Genomic DNA, 17,280 nt, shown 5'->3' with positions numbered 1-17,280 from the left:
TTAAATATTTAGGAAATAGGGAGGGTTGCCACCTGTGTACAGTAATTTTGAACTGGGCATCAACACTTTAAAAGATTGTGAAAACTGGATAGAAATCCAGCCAGTTGTATCTAAGCGATGCAATAACCTTGCCCTGGTGTCATAATTCCACTAACATCATTGTGCCCACCTCTGATGTCATCATGCCTGTTATTACATCACTGCCCCACCCCCAATGCTATCTGCCCCGCCCCCGTGTTCAGGATTAGCCCTCAGCCCCACATTTCCATTCATTCTCCTATACAGAACTTTATTCAGTTACTTCCAACTCAATATGACGACTGCAATATGACGTAATATCCTTCTATGCCCTAATCACGTTACACGTCTCAGAAATAACCAAACTCACATGCACACCCAGAAAGACTGCACGTTTATCGTTCCCGCTGATGTAAGTGCCCATCCTGCCTCCTCCTTCGCGTCTATGGTACGCTAACCGGAAGTCGTCTTTCCCAGGTGGCGGAAACGCCTCCATGTTGCCGGCGACCCTGAGCGGAGTTGAGAGTATGCGGTACTGCTAGGGTGGGAAAAGCTTGTGAGTTGGGGGAATTGTGAGAGTGGGTGAGCGATAAATACTTGTGTGGCCCGGCCTCTCTACCGTGTGATTTATAGAGCAACCAATAAGCAATGGGCTTCTTATTTTAGGTGAATTGCTTCTGTGTACTTCGGTATTGCAGCCAACTGCGTGTTGTGATGTTGCAGTCAGCCTTCATTAATATTAATTGTATGGAACTGACACACTCAGTCCATTACTTTTCATCACAGCTCATGTCTGCAAGGGTAACTCCAGCCAAAAACTTCATAACAGACAATGCAACTTTTCCACAGCTTTTAATTATACATTGCCAGTCATTTCATAGTTATTTGTAAATGTACATATGTTCCACTTCTGCTTCTGACTGCTAAAACAAGTAGTAAACCTTTAAAATAAGCAGTGAATGTAAAACTGATGGGGGGCTATTCTAAGCACTTTTGCAATTTACATTCAGTAGTTTTTTTTTAATTCTAAGAGATTAAGGGATGGGTACTGTTAATATGAATGGATTTAGTTATAATAGCAGCACCTGCTGGTCATTTTAGCACCAGTCTGACCACCAAGTAGTTGTATGTATAACTTTATTTGTAAAGCGCTGTACAGTGCATAAGTACAATATATGTATAAAAGTATACACGGGGAACACAGATCACATAATACATATACACAGAAATCATATTAGGACAAAGAACTCCAGCGGAGTTCACGGGTGCCATCATCTTCTCTTTGGTAATCTTTGGAATGAGACTGGCGAAGCGTTGCATGCACAGTTGGAGCAACTTTCTGTTTCGCGACAACTGCGCATGAGCCAAAACTCGCGAAAATTGCCGAAGCGCTGGTCTCGTTCCGAAGATTACTGAAGCGGCCGAAGATGGCGCCCGTGAACTGCGCTGGACAGAATCTGCACAGAGGGGTAAGTAAAGAGTTAGGGGCATTTTCCTGGGATAGCAGCTAGGCTGGGGGGGGGGTCTATGTAGGGTAGGGTTTTTTTTTTACTGTAGGGTTTGTTTTTCCTTTAAGAGACAGTGGGGAGGAGATCCCTGCCCCATAGAGCTTAAAGAAGTTGTCAGGAGAAAGAAAAGAAAGCTGCTCTGAGGTTCTTCTTCTTAGGAAAAAACGTTAGAACCCTTTCTCAAATCTTTCTTTTCTTTAAGCAGGAGAACATCAAAGCAGCCTTTCTTTCTCGTGACAACTTCCTTGACTACTTTGTGGTCAGACTTATGGGAAAATAACCAGCAGGTGGCACTGTTGTAAATACATTCATTCATATTAACAGCACAGGTATCCCTTAATTCTTGGAATTTCAAAAAAAGTAAATAATGAATGTACATTGTAAAAGTGCTTAGAAAAGCCCCTTCATCAGTTTTAAATTCACTTATTTTTAAAGTTTTACTTATCCTTTAAAAATAGAACTAAAGCCTGATTAATAACTGGGCCCCTCTACAAAACCTTCCCTCCATCCACCAGAATGCTCAACTGGGGACCCCCCCCTAAACACATCTGTTTGTTCTACTGTATTCTGAAAATCAGAGTAGTGTTGGCAGGCACCACCTCGTTCTGCTTCAGGTTCTCCTCTTTCTATTGCCGACATTGAGCATACACCTGGTTTGGATTGACTTTAACTGCGCATTCTCCTGTTGTAAGATTGCAGAGTAGAGAACCTGAAGCAGCATGAGATGGCACCCTGCTACTCTACAACACACAACAAGCAAACAGCCATGTTTAGGGGGTCTCTAGTTGTGAGGTTCAGTAATGGTGACAGAAGATGGGCTGTGGATGTGGGCCTAGTTATTACTTAGGCTTTAGCTCTCCTTTAACTTTCACTAAAAACCTTAGGGTTTCACAAACCTTCTGTATATATATATATATATATATATATATATATATATATATATATATATATATATATATATATATATATATATATATATATATATATATAATGTACTGTAGCTGTCATCCCTGTGTTCTGCCCATTCTATAATTCATTGATCACTTGTCTGGCTACCCGACGACAAACACATATATAAGCCTATTCCTCTAGCTTTTCCATATGTTTATTAGTATGGAAAATCATTTTGGCACAATTAAAGTTAAATGTTAGTAGGGTTTATCTCTGTTTCTCCTTGGAATGACTGCAAGGTGTCCGGGGATATCTAGCCCTGTGCACAGATATTCATTTATGACTCATTGAATTGATGCATGTGAGTTAGAGCTGTCATTGCTTGGCTTGGACATCTGTTTTTTTTTGTTTTTTTGCAATGGTTATCCCAGTTTATCCCAAGCTGCTTTAGTTGGCTTATATAATTGATTAGAATAATTTGGTAAGTTTTGATGACATCAGTTTATTATAGTATTGTTTTTGGAAAGTACTTATTGCCATTCTGATGTTGCATATGAGGCCATGGGATACTTATTGAAGAATGTCTATAAGGCCTAAGGGCTTTACCAGCTGTGTGCTTAATTTCATTTATATTTGTGAGTGAGAGCGGTTACGTTGCTTGCCATGAATGTGAATTGTGGTGAACTGTGTGTCCCAAGAGTTTGTAGTATTTCCACAATAATTTATTGTATATGTGAATTCTTATATATGTACATTCTCTGCTTAGACGTGCTGGGCCAGCTCTTCTTTTCCTCCTCCTGCCATGGCAGGCTGGTCCCGTGAAGCAGTTCTGCTCCTTTATCGCACTCTTCTGCGTCAAGGACACCAGCTGCAGTTAACAGAGCGAGATTTCTATGCTTCATGTGTTCGACGGGAGTTCAGGAAACATCAGTATCTGACACGGCTGGAGGACAAGGAGAGGCAGCTGGAGAAAGGACAGTTCTTCCTTAGGACCAAGCTTGGTGGGCTGGTGTAACAAATCTTACACACTTCATCTCTTGCCAGTCTGCACTTTGCAGGTAGAAATTGCTTGGATGACTTTAAATATTGTATAAAACATTCATGTAGGACTGGACATTTCTGCTAGATATTTAATAGAAGTAAAAACTTCTATTGGGCAAGTTAAACAAGATGAAATTATTGGGACACTAAGGGGCAGATTTATGAAGGGTTGAAGTGAAAATTCGAATTTTTATGGCCAAACCTGTCAAATTCAACTACGGAATTGTTAAAATTCAATTCGAGATTTATCATACTTTGGCCTTTAAAGAGCTCAAATTCGCCACCTAAAACCTGCTGAATTGCTATTTAAGTCCATGGATCCATTTGGAGTTGTTTGCAGCCTTCCTGACATTTGATTTTTTTTTTTCTGAGAAAAAACTCTAATCGAGTTTTTAAAATTCAAATGGAATTCGATTAGAATTCAATACAAGTTTTGTCATCAGCTGTCATTAAAATGTCAAAAACAGCAATAAAACAAAAAAATGTTCCTGCCATTAAAACTCAGGCACAACTTTGTTTCAGCTGATTTGGAATGCAGTCTCAGCATTGAAATTCATATTGTGTCCGTTGTCTTGAAGCTTTAACATACTGGGAACTGATTCATGTGTGACCCCTACACAGCACATGCTCATTCCTGTACAGTGAATAGGTACTGTCTTGTCTGAAGGCAGATAAAAGGAGGCACTGCAGATACAATCCCCTGGATAGATGTTGTGATGTCGCAGGATAGATAGTTATTAGCTGAACATAATTGTAAGGCAGTGGCTTGTATAGGGAATTTCCGAGGCAACACTGAGCAGGTACAACAGTAAGAGGGCTTTTTTATACCCCATCTAATGTGCCTCTATCGACTGCCCATAATCAACTTTTATTAGTGTTTAATGGCTGATGTAAAGTTTCCCAATTTAGCTCTCACTTTAATATTGTTCTTTATTTACGTCTGGCATTCCAAAGCTCATTTCAGAGCTATGTTGAACAGGTCTGTTGTAGACCTAGCTTGAACAACTATTACAACTGCATGACTTAACTTGCCATGGCCTTGAGAGTTGGATGTGCTTTATTTATACTGATTTAGAAGGAACAGGAAAGACAAGAAGCTCCTGGTTCTAGCTGGTACAGAAACAGAACACTAAACTGTTTCAGGTGTATGGACCTATATGAAGTATAATTAAGCAAATGTAAAATTAGAGGTTTAGGGCTCTGCAGCCTCAGTGGCTACAGTGATATTTACTGCACCTTCAAAAATCAAGTAGAATAGTTAAAACTAGTCAACTTGGTTTATTGTTCATGTTTCTGATCTTCTGGAACATACCAGTGCACCCTGCAAAAGGCTTTAATTCTCTCCAGAAACCACGTAAATGAGGATGAATAGCTGTAGAGGTCAGTCTATGATCCTTATTGTGACTGTCTTCTTTACAAGTAGAAAGTAGAAACCAAAGTGAGAAATGCACAACATGCCAGGTTAGTTTAGATTGAAACAAGCTTAGTGGTAATGTGATAAGCACTTCTTAAAGAGGTTGTTCACCTTCCAACCACCTTTTTCTGTTCAAATTTTTTTTCAGAATGTTCCACAGAAATAAGGACTTTTTTTCAATTACTTTCCATTTTTTATTATTTACCATTTTTTTTTCAAAATCTAAGTTTAAAGTTTAATGTCCCGTCTCTGGTATTTCAGTCTGGCAGCTCAGTAATTCAGGTTTAAATGCTAAACTGTTACAATTTCGCAATATTTAATCAAATTTTGACAACTATCGTATCAATTCTAACAGCTGCCTTTAATGAAACTCAGGGATTCTGGTCAGTAGGGACAAAGATAAAAAAATCAACTAAATGTATCAATTTAGAACAGTTACTCCCCCCGAGCTGCTTTAGCAGGTGTAAAATGACACTTCAATATTAGAAAAACTGTCACATATAGAAAATAGAAACTAATTGGAAAAAGTATTTCTGGTGAACTATTTGAAACCAACTGAACTGAAAAAAAGTGTTTGATGGTGAACAACCCTTTTTAAACCAGTGCTTCAGGAACACTTAATTTCCAGATACATTGTTTTACATTAAAGACAAAATGAAAAAACACTTTTAGAACAGTTTTAAAGCTGTCCTTATATTACTTTATATGATATTTATATACAAATTGGATTTTTCTGAGTTATGTTTCCCGCATCTGTTTCTCCTAAAAGAAATCATGGCAGGAGCTGGAGAGAAGAAAGGCAAGAAGGATGACAATGGGATTGGCACTGCTATAGATTTTGTCCTCTCCAATGCCAGGCTGGTACTTGGCGTGGGAGGAGCTGCCATGCTAGGAATAGCTACTTTGGCAGTGAAACGGGTGAGTGATGTTGATGTTTACGGTCTTAAAGATAGGAGCAGGAGAGGTTGTCTCATAGGACTGTTGGGGGGGGACTCAGAAATACTGAATGGGATTAATTACTGTGCCCTTTAGTGAACCGATTCAGCAATAAATGTTACTTGGAGTCAAATAGGAGTGGAATTTAGGTTGCTGTCTCCCCATCTTGGTTTGTGTTTGTCCATTCCATGTAATCATTTAATTTCTTTTAAACAACTGTATATCCAGAAAACTCAATTAATTCATACCTCCCAAATTGGTGCAACTGTCTGCATACTGAAATAGGAAACTTTGTAAATACAATCAATTAAAAATTCTATACGTATATATATGTTTCTGAAATAGTCAAGTTTATCTTCACTATCCCTCTCTCAGCATCTGTTTCTCTTCATTTTGTCATTATGCAGGAGTTGGGTGTCAGTCCAATATATCTTATAGGGGGGCTCATTTTGCCTAGAAGATGTATTAGAACTCACTCTGTTAAAATCACTAGGCATCATGTCTCTCTACATGCAATGATTTGTGCAAAAGGCAGTTATTTTGTAGGATTTTGTTTGTACTGAAATCACTTATTTGAATGAGTTCTAACACATCTGATAAGAAAGGAAGCACCCCTATAAGATATATTGGATCTAACTGTCAATGAATATCTGACACCAACTGCTGCATGAAGACAGAATGAAGAGAAACAGATACTGAGAGAGGGTTAGTGAACATATACTTGATAATTTCAGAAATGAAGCAGAGTATTTAATCCAATGTATATACAAAGTTTTTTTTATTTCAGTATGTGGAAGCTTATATTCAATTTTCATTTTCACGATAGTTCCCCTTTAAGTTTATAGTAGTAAAAAAATCATAAATGTCTTGTGCTTCTGCATATTAAGATGTATGACCGGGCTATCAGTGCCCCTGCCAGTCCCTCCCGGTCCAGTCAGTGTAGCAAACGGAGTTGGGAAGAACCTAGCTGGTTGGGCTCATCTACGCGACTTCTGAACAACGACATGAAGACATCTGTAAGCCGCAGTCTGCAGACTCTCCCCACAGATTCCTCTGCATTTGAATCAGGTGACGTTGCTTCATACAATCAGAAAAAATTCATAGTTTAGTTCTGCACTATTCAGTAGATTCTGTAAGGTTCTCCCAGTAAATGTTTGTATTAGTGTTCATAATTACCTTATGAATTCACAGGTTCATGTAATGAATATCATATAGAAAGATAATAGACTTAGAATAACTAACTTAGTTAACCACTTCGAACCCCTTTTACTCTAAAAAAAACCTCAAACTGTTTTATATTGTAATATTTATAAGTAATAAATCCCCATTTAAATTAATTGTTCAGTATAAAAAATAAAAACTGGGAAAATAGGCTGTACAAATTAAAACATGTTTCTAATATAATTAGCCAAAAATTGAATGTATAAAGGCTGGAGTGACTGGATGTCTAACATAATAGCCAGAACACTACTTCCTGCTTTGCAGCTCTCTTGGTTTCCATGGATTGGCTACCAGGCAGTAACCAATCAGGGACTTAAAGGGGGGCACATGGGTCATAACTGTTGCTTTTGAATCTGAGCTGAATGCTGAGGATCAATTGCAAACTCACTGAACAGTTATGCCCTATGTGCCCCCTTTCAAATCGGTGACTAACTCAGAGTTAGTGAGCTAAAAAGCAGGAAGTAGCATTCTGGCTATTATGTTAGACATCCAGTCACTCCAGCCTTTATATATTACATTTTTGGCTAACTAACTATATTAGAAACATTTTTTTGCACAGCCTATCTATTTACCCAATCCCAATTTTTTATTTTTACACTGAACTGTTCCCTTTAATATTTTTTAGAGATACCTTTTGCATCAACAACAGTTTTGTCCCATTTTTCTAGGCAGATTTGCTTTATTTTGTTCAAGTTAGTCTCATGACATTTGTGCACCTCCATTTTCAATGGATTCTCATTTGGATTGAAATCAAGGTGACTAGGCCATTGTAGGAGATTCATATTTTTGTTTTTGAGCCACTCCATTGTTACTTTGTCCTGTGTTTGGGTTAATTGCTGAAAGACTGATTTTTCAACAAGCCTTTGCTGCTTTAGATAAAACAAGTTCTCTTGTACCATCTGTGCTTCCTTCTGTTTAGACATGATACCTAGTCAGTTCTGACTGAAAAATATAACAGGAAAATTTAAAATAAGGGAAACATACTAAAACAACGTAAATAAAGAATTTAAGCACAGAAGTCACAAGGGTGTAGCTTTTGGGGCTTGATTGTCCCAGGACAGCAGCAGGCATGTTATTTTTTATGTGTCAGCTGCTGTCATCACTTCTTAGACCTCACACACTATCTATTCACACTGATAACCACATTTTTATATATTTGTTTTCCTGTATTGTAATTTTTGCCCTAAACATATTTTTATTGATTACACAATATATAAACAATATATATCTTTTAGGTAAACTAAAAACTCAATTGGAAATACCTATAAATTGGACAAAATGTTGATGGTAAATGCAAATGCTGTGTTAAATTCAGCTGGCAATGAAAATAGGTGAAAGGAAAACTATACCCCCAAAATGAATACTTGAACAACAGATAGTTTATATCAAATTAAGTGGCATATTAAAGAATCTTATCAAACTGGAATACATATTAAAGTAAATATTGCCCTTTTGCATCTTTCCTTGAGCCACCATTTCGTGATGGTCTGTGTGCTGCCTCAGAGATCACCTGACCAGAAATACTACAACTGTAACTGTAACAGGAAGAAGTGTGGAAGAAAAAGGACAGAACTGTCTTTTAATTGGCTCATGTGACCTAACCTGTATGGTTTGTTTGGTTTGTTTGTGCGCACAGTGAATTATACGATACGGCCCTTATTTTTTAATATGGCAGTTTTCTATTTATGATTACCCAATGGCACATACTACTAAAAAAGTATATTATTGTGAAAATGGTTTATTTACATGAAGCAGGGTTTTACATATGAGCTGTTTAACGCATATAAACAGAGACTTACTTTGTTTGAGGGGTATAGTTTCCTTTAAACCCACTACATTTACTTATTAGGAGTTAACGTATTACTCCTTATTCATTATTTACTCATTTCAATTTTTTTTGTAGACCCTGTTCGTCCTAAACCACCAACTAGGAAGTCGAAAATAGACTTGAAGAAGACTCGTCTGCACATGTCCATTCAAGAGAAACTTTTTACTTTCTATAGAAAACATGTGGCCATCCCACCTACAGAGCAAAGTATTGCTAAGCAAGCTGCTCTGGACATTTGTGCTGAACTGCGCAATTATATCCACCACAAGTTCCCAGATATGCAATTGCGAGAGATGCACCTTAGCGGAAGCCTATATGACGACCTGCAGGTATCTTCCACTGAGACTTTCTTGCCAGTGCCAGGTGCACTATAGAAATATTGGGGCTCATTTATCAACATTGGGCAAATTAGCCCATGGGAAGTAACCCATAGCAACCGATCAGGGACTGACTTTCTTCAGCCAGCTGCAGGTGAAACAATGAATGTAACAATTTGATTCGTTGCTGCCTATGGGCAAATTTGCCCAGTGTTGATAAATGACCCCCACTGTATTTAAGTATGCTTATTTATAAAGACAGAAATGTTATTTCCCATTCAATGTTTTAAAAGCTGTAGAACCTTTAGGTATTTATAATATTACATTGACTAGAAACCATTTTGCTGCCATCAGTAGTATGTTCCTGTTGCGCTGCATGTCATTTACACACCAGGAGAAGGGAGCAGATTTTGGGTAAACAATTCATGCGTTCAGGGAGTTTGAAGGTGTATACTGTTAGTTAGTGAATTGGGTTTGTTTTAAGTTGTGTGTGACCTAAAAATAAAATAGATTGGTGTTTAACTTAAAGGGGTGGTTCACCCTTAAGTTCACTTTTAATATGTTATTGAATGGCTGATTCTAAGCAATTTTTTTTATTGGTCTTCATTATTTATATTATAGTTTTTTTTAATGATTTGCTTTCTTCTTCTGAGGCTTTCAAATGGGCATTGCTGACTCCCTTTCTAAAAAACAAATGCTCTGTAAGGCTACATTTTATTGTTATTGCTACTTTGTATTACTCCTCTTTCTATACAGACCCTCTCCTATTTATATTCCAGTCTCTTATTCAAATTAATGCATGGTTGCTAGGGTAATTTGAACCCTAGCCACCAGATTGCTTTCATTGCAAACTGGAGAGCTGCTGAATAAAAAGCTAAATAACTCAAAAACCACAATTGATAAAAAATTAAAACCAATTGCAAATAACATTCTTTACATCATACTAAAATTTAATTTCATACCTTTAAATTTCTAATTTAAAGGTGAACAACTCCTTTAAGAAACATGCAGGCAAAATCATGTGTGGTCATTTGTGCCAGGTCATGAAAAAAAAGCTAATGGTAAAGTAAAATCTTAATTTTAGTAATGAGATGTGTCATTTCATAAATTAAACTTTAAACTATTATTTTCAATCAAGTTAGATATTTAAATTTCATACATTGCTCTGCCGTAGCTAAGCCTATTAGCTCTAGCATTCCTTGCCGAGAGAAGTCTGTGTCTGATGTACTTACAAGTTTGAGAATGTGGTTGTTGGGGGTGGACTTTTCCTCTGAGCATCACACTTCTATATTACTCTGGTGTCCCAGACATACCTGGGTGAGCTCATGCACAATACAGAACTGCTTCACTAATGTCTGTAATGTGTATGCGGCAGATGGGAGGAGTAAGCAACTAGAATAACTGGGGTGCCTATGGAAGTCTTCATTTATGACAAGTATTCTAAAAAGTATTTTACTTTTCTTTGCAGGTTGTGAGAGCAGATCACATTCAGCTAATGGTGCCCCTCCTCATGGAAAAGAACTTGTGGTCATGTGTCCCTGGGGAGGAGACCATCCTTAATTTACCTGGATTCTGCCTCATTCGTCGGGAGAATGTGGAGTACTTCCCAAGGGGTAGTAGCTACTGGGACCGCTGTGTTGTAGGTGGTTACCTTTGTCCAAAGTCTGTCATAGCTACATTTGAGAAAGTAGTGTCAGGATCTATAAACTGGCCAGCCATTGGTTCTATACTGGGGTATGTAATCCGACCAGTGGTCCCATCAGAGAGCCTAATCCTGGAGGTTCAGTATGAGGAAGATCGGAGGCTTTTTATAGACTTCTTGCCTTTGGTAGTACTTGAGGAGCATGCAGCAGTAGCTAAGGCACATAGACTGCCTCGTTATGGAAATATGTGGAGGCTCAGCCAACGTGGAGCTGAAACTGCTGCTTTGATGGGACGGGATCAGCACGATTCAGGGTGCCGGTGCCTATGTCTGAAGATCCTAAAAGCCATCTGTCACTACAATCTGCAACTTTCACATCTCACCGCTTCTCACCTTACAAACATCCTTCTCCACACCTGTGAGAAGGAGTCTGACTGGTCACACGGGGTGCTGGCTGACAGATTTCTCCAGGTTCTCAGAGAAACTGTGGGTCATTTAGAGAAAGGAGAGTTGCCCTCAGCCATGGACCCAAAGGTGGACCTTTTTTCAGAACTCATCGCAGAGGAGATTGATGAGATGGGCTATTTTCTCTACTGCTCCTTGTCAGAACCTGAGGTGCTTCTAAGGACAGAAGACTAAATGAGGGAAGGGTTGTCGACAGAAGAAGATTACAGCAGCAACACTGTCATCATAACTTCCATGTTGTGCAAATGTATGAAAATGTTGAAAGCGAGATGAGACTCCCGGCTCCTTTCTTCCATTGGAGGGCAAATTCAACAGTAAAATTTAAAATACATGTGATGTGTTTTGACCATCCTGGTACTCTCAGGGACTGCTAGATAAGTTGTGGGTGGGCCTGGAATATGCTTTGATTTCCAGTCTCAAACGGGTTGAAATAACATGGTATCTGTTGCCTACTCCTTGATTTAAAGTGTAGTCTAGACGTTATTATACACTATAATTCTCCGTTTATTCAGACTGCTGCTGTGTGCTGCCTTGCTGTTGTGTTTCTTTTCGTTTTTCTCAACCTCCTTTCTGTTGTCCTGTCTCTCATTACAACCTAACTACCAAATCACTGCAGGTATATTAGGTATTATGTTACAGGTATGTTATGCAGGTTCTTCTTGCAGCAGTATTCATATTCACATAGCAGTTTAAGCTAAAAGGTGCTTTGTGAAATCAGTTGGGTGTGTGATGAATAATCACCATTTAAATGGTCTTTTGGGCAGGAGGGTTGACACATACGTTCTCAAGGCTGAAATTGCTCTGAACCATACTGGATGTTTTGCTTTAAAATCGTTGACCAGCATAATATACTTATCAGTCATTTAAAGGGGAACTAAACCACCATGCATTTTTACACACGTCCCCCCCCAAGCCACATTAAAGCAAATCAAATTGGATCTAACAATGCAGAGCAGGGTTAGTCTCTCCATCTTCTGTCATGTTCCATGACATGCAACACACGCATTATAAGTACAACTATTATAACTTCTTACTCGCTTTAATCGGAAAAATAACTGTTAAAAAAGCTAGCAAACCAACATCTACTGTGTGTATTTCTAGACTTGAATGCAGTAAGTTAATGTGCAATACAAATAACAAATACTATGCACACTGTTCTTTCAAAGACTTTCACCTGTGCATTTCCGTATGCAAGGTTTAATCCCACAAAAGCAACCATTACTGTTTCTCTGTATCATAACTACCTCGGCTTGAGAAGGGATCACATTCTTGCTTTGCATCTAGAGAAATGTAAAATAGTACAAACCATTGACCCTTATCGGCCATGTTCTTTGTCTTCAGAGCTGGATATGTGTATGGTAGCTATTTATTGTTACTCCACACAGGGCTGATTATCTTATTTATTTTTATACTATTTTGAAAAACCAATCATCGAGAAAGCTCCAAGATACGCATTGCTATTTCCCGTAGGGTTCATTAACTGCAATACTTTATTTATGAGTCAGTCTTTTACTCTAATAAGGCAGTTCCTTGTACTTTATGGCAATTAAACTGCATAAATCCATATTTGTGGCATAACAATCCTACTGGTGTTTTTTAATGATTAAATGTTTTTTAGAAGCCTGTGTGCCCCACATTACGGAAAGGCCCCATTTGTGGAAAAACCTAATTTTTTTTTTACTGCTCCTATAACTCTATAAAATACAGGAGTTTGCATAATGAAAGTAAAAGTCATTTCCATTATACAAATTAATTACAAATTTTCATTGATTTTGGAGTTATTTAAAACCATTATTCTTACTGAAAGCTGTGCGACTGCCTTTTCCAATACTCTTCACTACTGTTTCTGACTACATGTACGATCAAAGCAGTGCTGCTGTAGTCCGCTTCCCTCCAGCCATGGTTCCAATTCCCACAATGCCTTGCATGTTTGATTTACAGTCCTGTGATGCAGAATCACAGAAATGTGCAGGGAAATGGAGTATGATTGGAGGAAGACTAACATTGTTTCATTCGTATATGCAGTCAGGACAAGCAGCGTAGAGAAAAATAAAAAGACAGATGCCTACTTTTAATTGCAATTACATTTCTAAATTATTGAAAGCTTGTAATGGATTTTGGAAAGTTGCTTAGCATTAAAGTGATACTGACACGTTCCTATAAAAATCATAGGAACATGTCCATATCAAGGAGGTGCTGAGTGCTGAATATATAAGAAAATCCATTCGCAGTGTCAGAGGGTCAGCTTAACGAAGGTTCACGGGGCTGGGGGGCTTTTAAAGGGGACCCGTCGCCCAAAAAAAAATATTCCAAATCCTATTATATCACATTAGTTAAGCAAAATTTACTTTTATTAAACTGTATAAATTATTTGAATCTTGTTCCATCAGTCTGGGAATTCATAATTATAGCAAGCAGGCAGGAGCCATTGTGTGGCTATGAATGCTTTAATAAAAAAAAGAATTTGGATTTCATGTTTAATTTGAAAAGGACTTTTATTATACAGATTTTTATGTCTGCGTGAGGGGTCCACTTTAAAGGAAAATATTTAGCGTACTGCACCTCCTTGATACACATATTCCTATGATTTTTATAGGAACTTCAGTTCAATTGCTTTTTTTTCTGCTGAATAAATTGAAAAGGCATTGGCTATAGGTGTGCTCCTTCCATACAAAGTCACTGGTTTTATAGGAACTTGTCAGTATCGCTTTTACTTTGCTTTCAGCATAAATCATTATATATTTTGGTTTTCAATTTTTATTTAGGCCTTTCTCACATAATAGTGTCTGGATCCAGTGTACACTCTCGGAAGCCCCAATCTTGCATACATACTCACGGACATTGGTGCCAGTAGGGAAGAAGCAAATGACAATAGCTCTTTAAAGGGTAACGATCTTGTAAATGAAAGTTTAATATCCGCATACTGAAATAAGAAGACTTCTAAATATTATCAATTCATTATCCTGTACTTCTAATATAAGTAATTAAAAAAAAAAAAACTGGACTTGCTGAGTAATTATTGAAGACGTTTCACTACTCATCTGAGCAGCTTCTTCAGTTCAACTGACTGGTGTGGGAATTTCTCTGTGCCATTGTGATTGAATTAGTGTAATGCTGAGAACTTCCCACATCAGTCAGTTGAACTTAAGAAGCTGCTCAGATGAGTAGTGAAACGTCTTCAATAATTACTCAGCAAGTCCAGTTGTATATTTTTAATTACTTATACTAGATATACCATGACCTGGATGAATGGAAATCTTCATAGTCATTATCCTGTACTGTTTATGAACTAATCAAGTTTATCTTCACTATCCCTCAGCATCTGTTTCTCTTCATTCTGTCTTCATGCAGCAGTTGGGTGTCAGATAATCATTGACAATTAGATCCAATTTATCTTATAGGGGGAGCTCCTTTCTTAGGAGATGTATTAGAGCTCACTCAAATAACTGATTCCAGTACAAACAAAATATAACAAAATAATTGCATTTTGCACAAATTCTGCATGTAGAGAGACATGGTTTCTGGTGACTTTAATAGAGTGAGCTCTAATACATCTTCTAGGCAAAAGGAGCCCCCCCATAAGATATATTGGATCTAACTGTCAATAAATATCTGACACCCAACTGCTGCATGAAGAGAGAATGAAGAGAAACAGATACTGAGAGAGGGATAGTGAACATAAACTTGATTACTTCAGAAACCATGCAGAATATTTAATTGATTGCATTTAGAAAGTTTCTTATTTCAGTGTGATGAAGTTTGTATTACATTTTTATTTTTGCAATAGTTCCCCTTTGATGTACAGTCCATATCCTTAATGTATTTAAAGTTTAAAGATTTTTAATGGGAATGGTTTTAGGTTTTTTGATGCGTAATATTTATTGTACACTTATAAATATTCCTATTAACTATATGACTGTGCTGCTATTTCTAGTCACATAGCTACATATTCATTGAGTACATTGCAGCAGGAATAATTCATTTTACAAATCCAGACCTGCTGTTAGTCCACTCCACACTAATAGGTCACTTCATCCCTTAGACATGAGGGTTTGGCTTCCTAGGACAATGTACCTTTATGGCCGTAAGCAGTGCCATGTCTCTGATTAGCAATGTCCTTGTTTCGAGCTGCTTGGCACTATGCTGCAGATTCCAGGGAATCCTAAATCTGTGTATATCAAACCTTTGTGTTAAAGTATGTGTAAGCCAAAGATGGCTGTTTGGATTGGTAGATATTTCCTTGTTAAAGGAATAGTTCAATGTAAAAATAAAAATTGGGTAAATAGATAGGCTGTGCAAAATAAAAAATGTTTCTAATATAGTTAATTAGCCAAAAATGTAATGTATAAAGGCTGGAGTGACTGGATGTCTAACATAATAACCAGAACACTACTTCCTGCTTTTCAGCTCTCTTGCTTTCCACTGATTGGTTATCAGGCAGTAACCAATCGGTTACTTGAGGGGAGGCCAAATGTGCCATAACTGTTGCTTTTGTATCTGAGCTGAATTCTGAGGATCAATTGCAAACTCACTGAACTGGTATGTCCCATGTGGCTCCCCTTAAAGTCACTGACTAACTCAGAGTTAGAGAGCTGAAAAGGAAGTTGGATTCTGTTATGTTAGACATTGTCACTCGAGCCTTTATACATTACATTTTTGGCTAACTATATTAGAAACATTTTTTATTTTGCACAGCCTATCTATTTACCCAGTTTTTATTTTTACACTGAACTGTTCCTTTAAATATGACTGTGTTTATTCTGACCAGTATAACAAGTCACCCATTATGGAGCAGCATTCTTCTGAAATGAAAACAGAATCTATATAAAGTAGCATAAACTATATGGCTGTGTATTATCCTCTGCATATTTTTATGTTTGTATATTTATGTATGTATTTATATGTATGTATGTATGTATGTATGGGTGCAAGGGAACCAGTATAGAAGCTCCCACTTACATGTACAGAGGAGGAAAAGTTCCACTCGTTCAGACTTTAATGTAAAGGTAAATGAAGATCACTTGCATTTTTTTATATTTGTGTTCTACTTTCACTTGTTTCCAGCATATTACTCCACAAACTTTGACTGCCTGCGGATTGATATGTGTTGCTGCCTTTGTGTTTTACCAGATCTCTCCCCAAAATACACTGATAAATAATGGACTGTGGGAAGAGTGAGAGTATTCGAAAATAAATGAAAACATGAATAAAATGCAACAAGTCTAATCTTTATGTGGATTTGTTCATGTACAGTACATTTGAGTAAGTATTCCTCTAGTTCAGCTAGTTCCTTGTGGTGCTTGTTTATGTTAATTTGTGTAGCGTGTAAGTACTCCTCTAGTTCAGCTAGTTCCTTGTGGTGCTTGGGGCGTAGTTACATAGTTAAATTGGGTTGAAAAAAGACAAAGTCCATCAAGTTTAACCCCTCCAAATGATAACCCAGCATCCATACACACACCCCTCCCTACTTTTAATTAAATTCTATATACCCATATCTATACTAACTATAGAGCTTAGTATCACAATAGCCTTTGATTTTGTCTGTCCAAAAAATCATCCAAGTCATTCTTAAAGGCATTAACTGAATCAGCCATCACAACATCACCCGGCAGTGCATTCCACAACCTCACTGTCCTGACTGTGAAGAACCCCCTACGTTGCTTCAAATGAAAGTTCTTTTCTTCTAGTCTAAAGGGGTGGCCTCTGGTACGGTGATCCACTTTATGGGTAAAAAGGTCCCCTGCTATTTGTCTATAATGTCCTCTAATGTACTTGTAAAGTGTAATCATGTCCCCTCGCAAGCGCCTTTTTTCCAGAGAAAACAACCCCAACCTTGACAGTCTACCCTCATAATAATAAGTCTTCCATCCCTCTAACCAATTTAGTTGCACTTAGTCTCTGCACTTTCTCCAGCTCATTTATATCCCTCTTAAGGACTGGAGTCCAAAACTGCACTGCATACTCCAGATGAGGCCTCACCAGGGACCTATAAAGAGGCA

The 17,280-nt window shown here is 37.7% G+C and overlaps 2 protein-coding genes across 9 annotated transcripts; both read left to right on the top strand.

Moving 5' to 3' along the window:
- Positions 1–317: 317 nt before the first annotated feature.
- On the top strand, positions 318–3,432 carry LOC121393344 (MIEF1 upstream open reading frame protein-like). 8 transcript variants are annotated; one of them, XM_041561634.1, is made up of 2 exons: positions 318–430; positions 3,184–3,432. In XM_041561634.1, exons 1-2 carry the CDS (start codon positions 389–391, stop codon positions 3,430–3,432), a joined length of 291 nt encoding a protein of 96 aa, XP_041417568.1. In that variant the 5' UTR covers positions 318–388. The 8 variants fall into 8 exon arrangements, with proteins under 8 accessions (XP_041417568.1, XP_041417574.1, XP_041417570.1 ...); XM_041561640.1 differs by having other exon boundaries at positions 365–495; XM_041561636.1 differs by having other exon boundaries at positions 413–543.
- mief1.S (mitochondrial elongation factor 1 S homeolog) lies at positions 470–16,780 on the top strand. Its single transcript, NM_001095878.1, is given in 6 exon segments — positions 470–574; positions 5,642–5,790; positions 6,696–6,876; positions 8,933–9,186; positions 10,643–11,361; positions 11,364–16,780. Coding segments are annotated over 5 exon segments (1,323 nt in total). The 5' UTR covers positions 470–574; positions 5,642–5,646; the 3' UTR covers positions 11,389–16,780.
- The last annotated feature ends 500 nt before the right edge of the window (positions 16,781–17,280 follow it).

The sequence above is a fragment of the Xenopus laevis genome, chromosome 4S (assembly GCF_017654675.1).
Source record: "Xenopus laevis strain J_2021 chromosome 4S, Xenopus_laevis_v10.1, whole genome shotgun sequence".
Lineage (NCBI taxonomy): Eukaryota > Metazoa > Chordata > Amphibia > Anura > Pipidae > Xenopus > Xenopus laevis.
The sequence above is the reverse complement of the archived record's forward strand: the minus strand, read 5'-3'. Positions and strand labels throughout refer to the sequence as shown.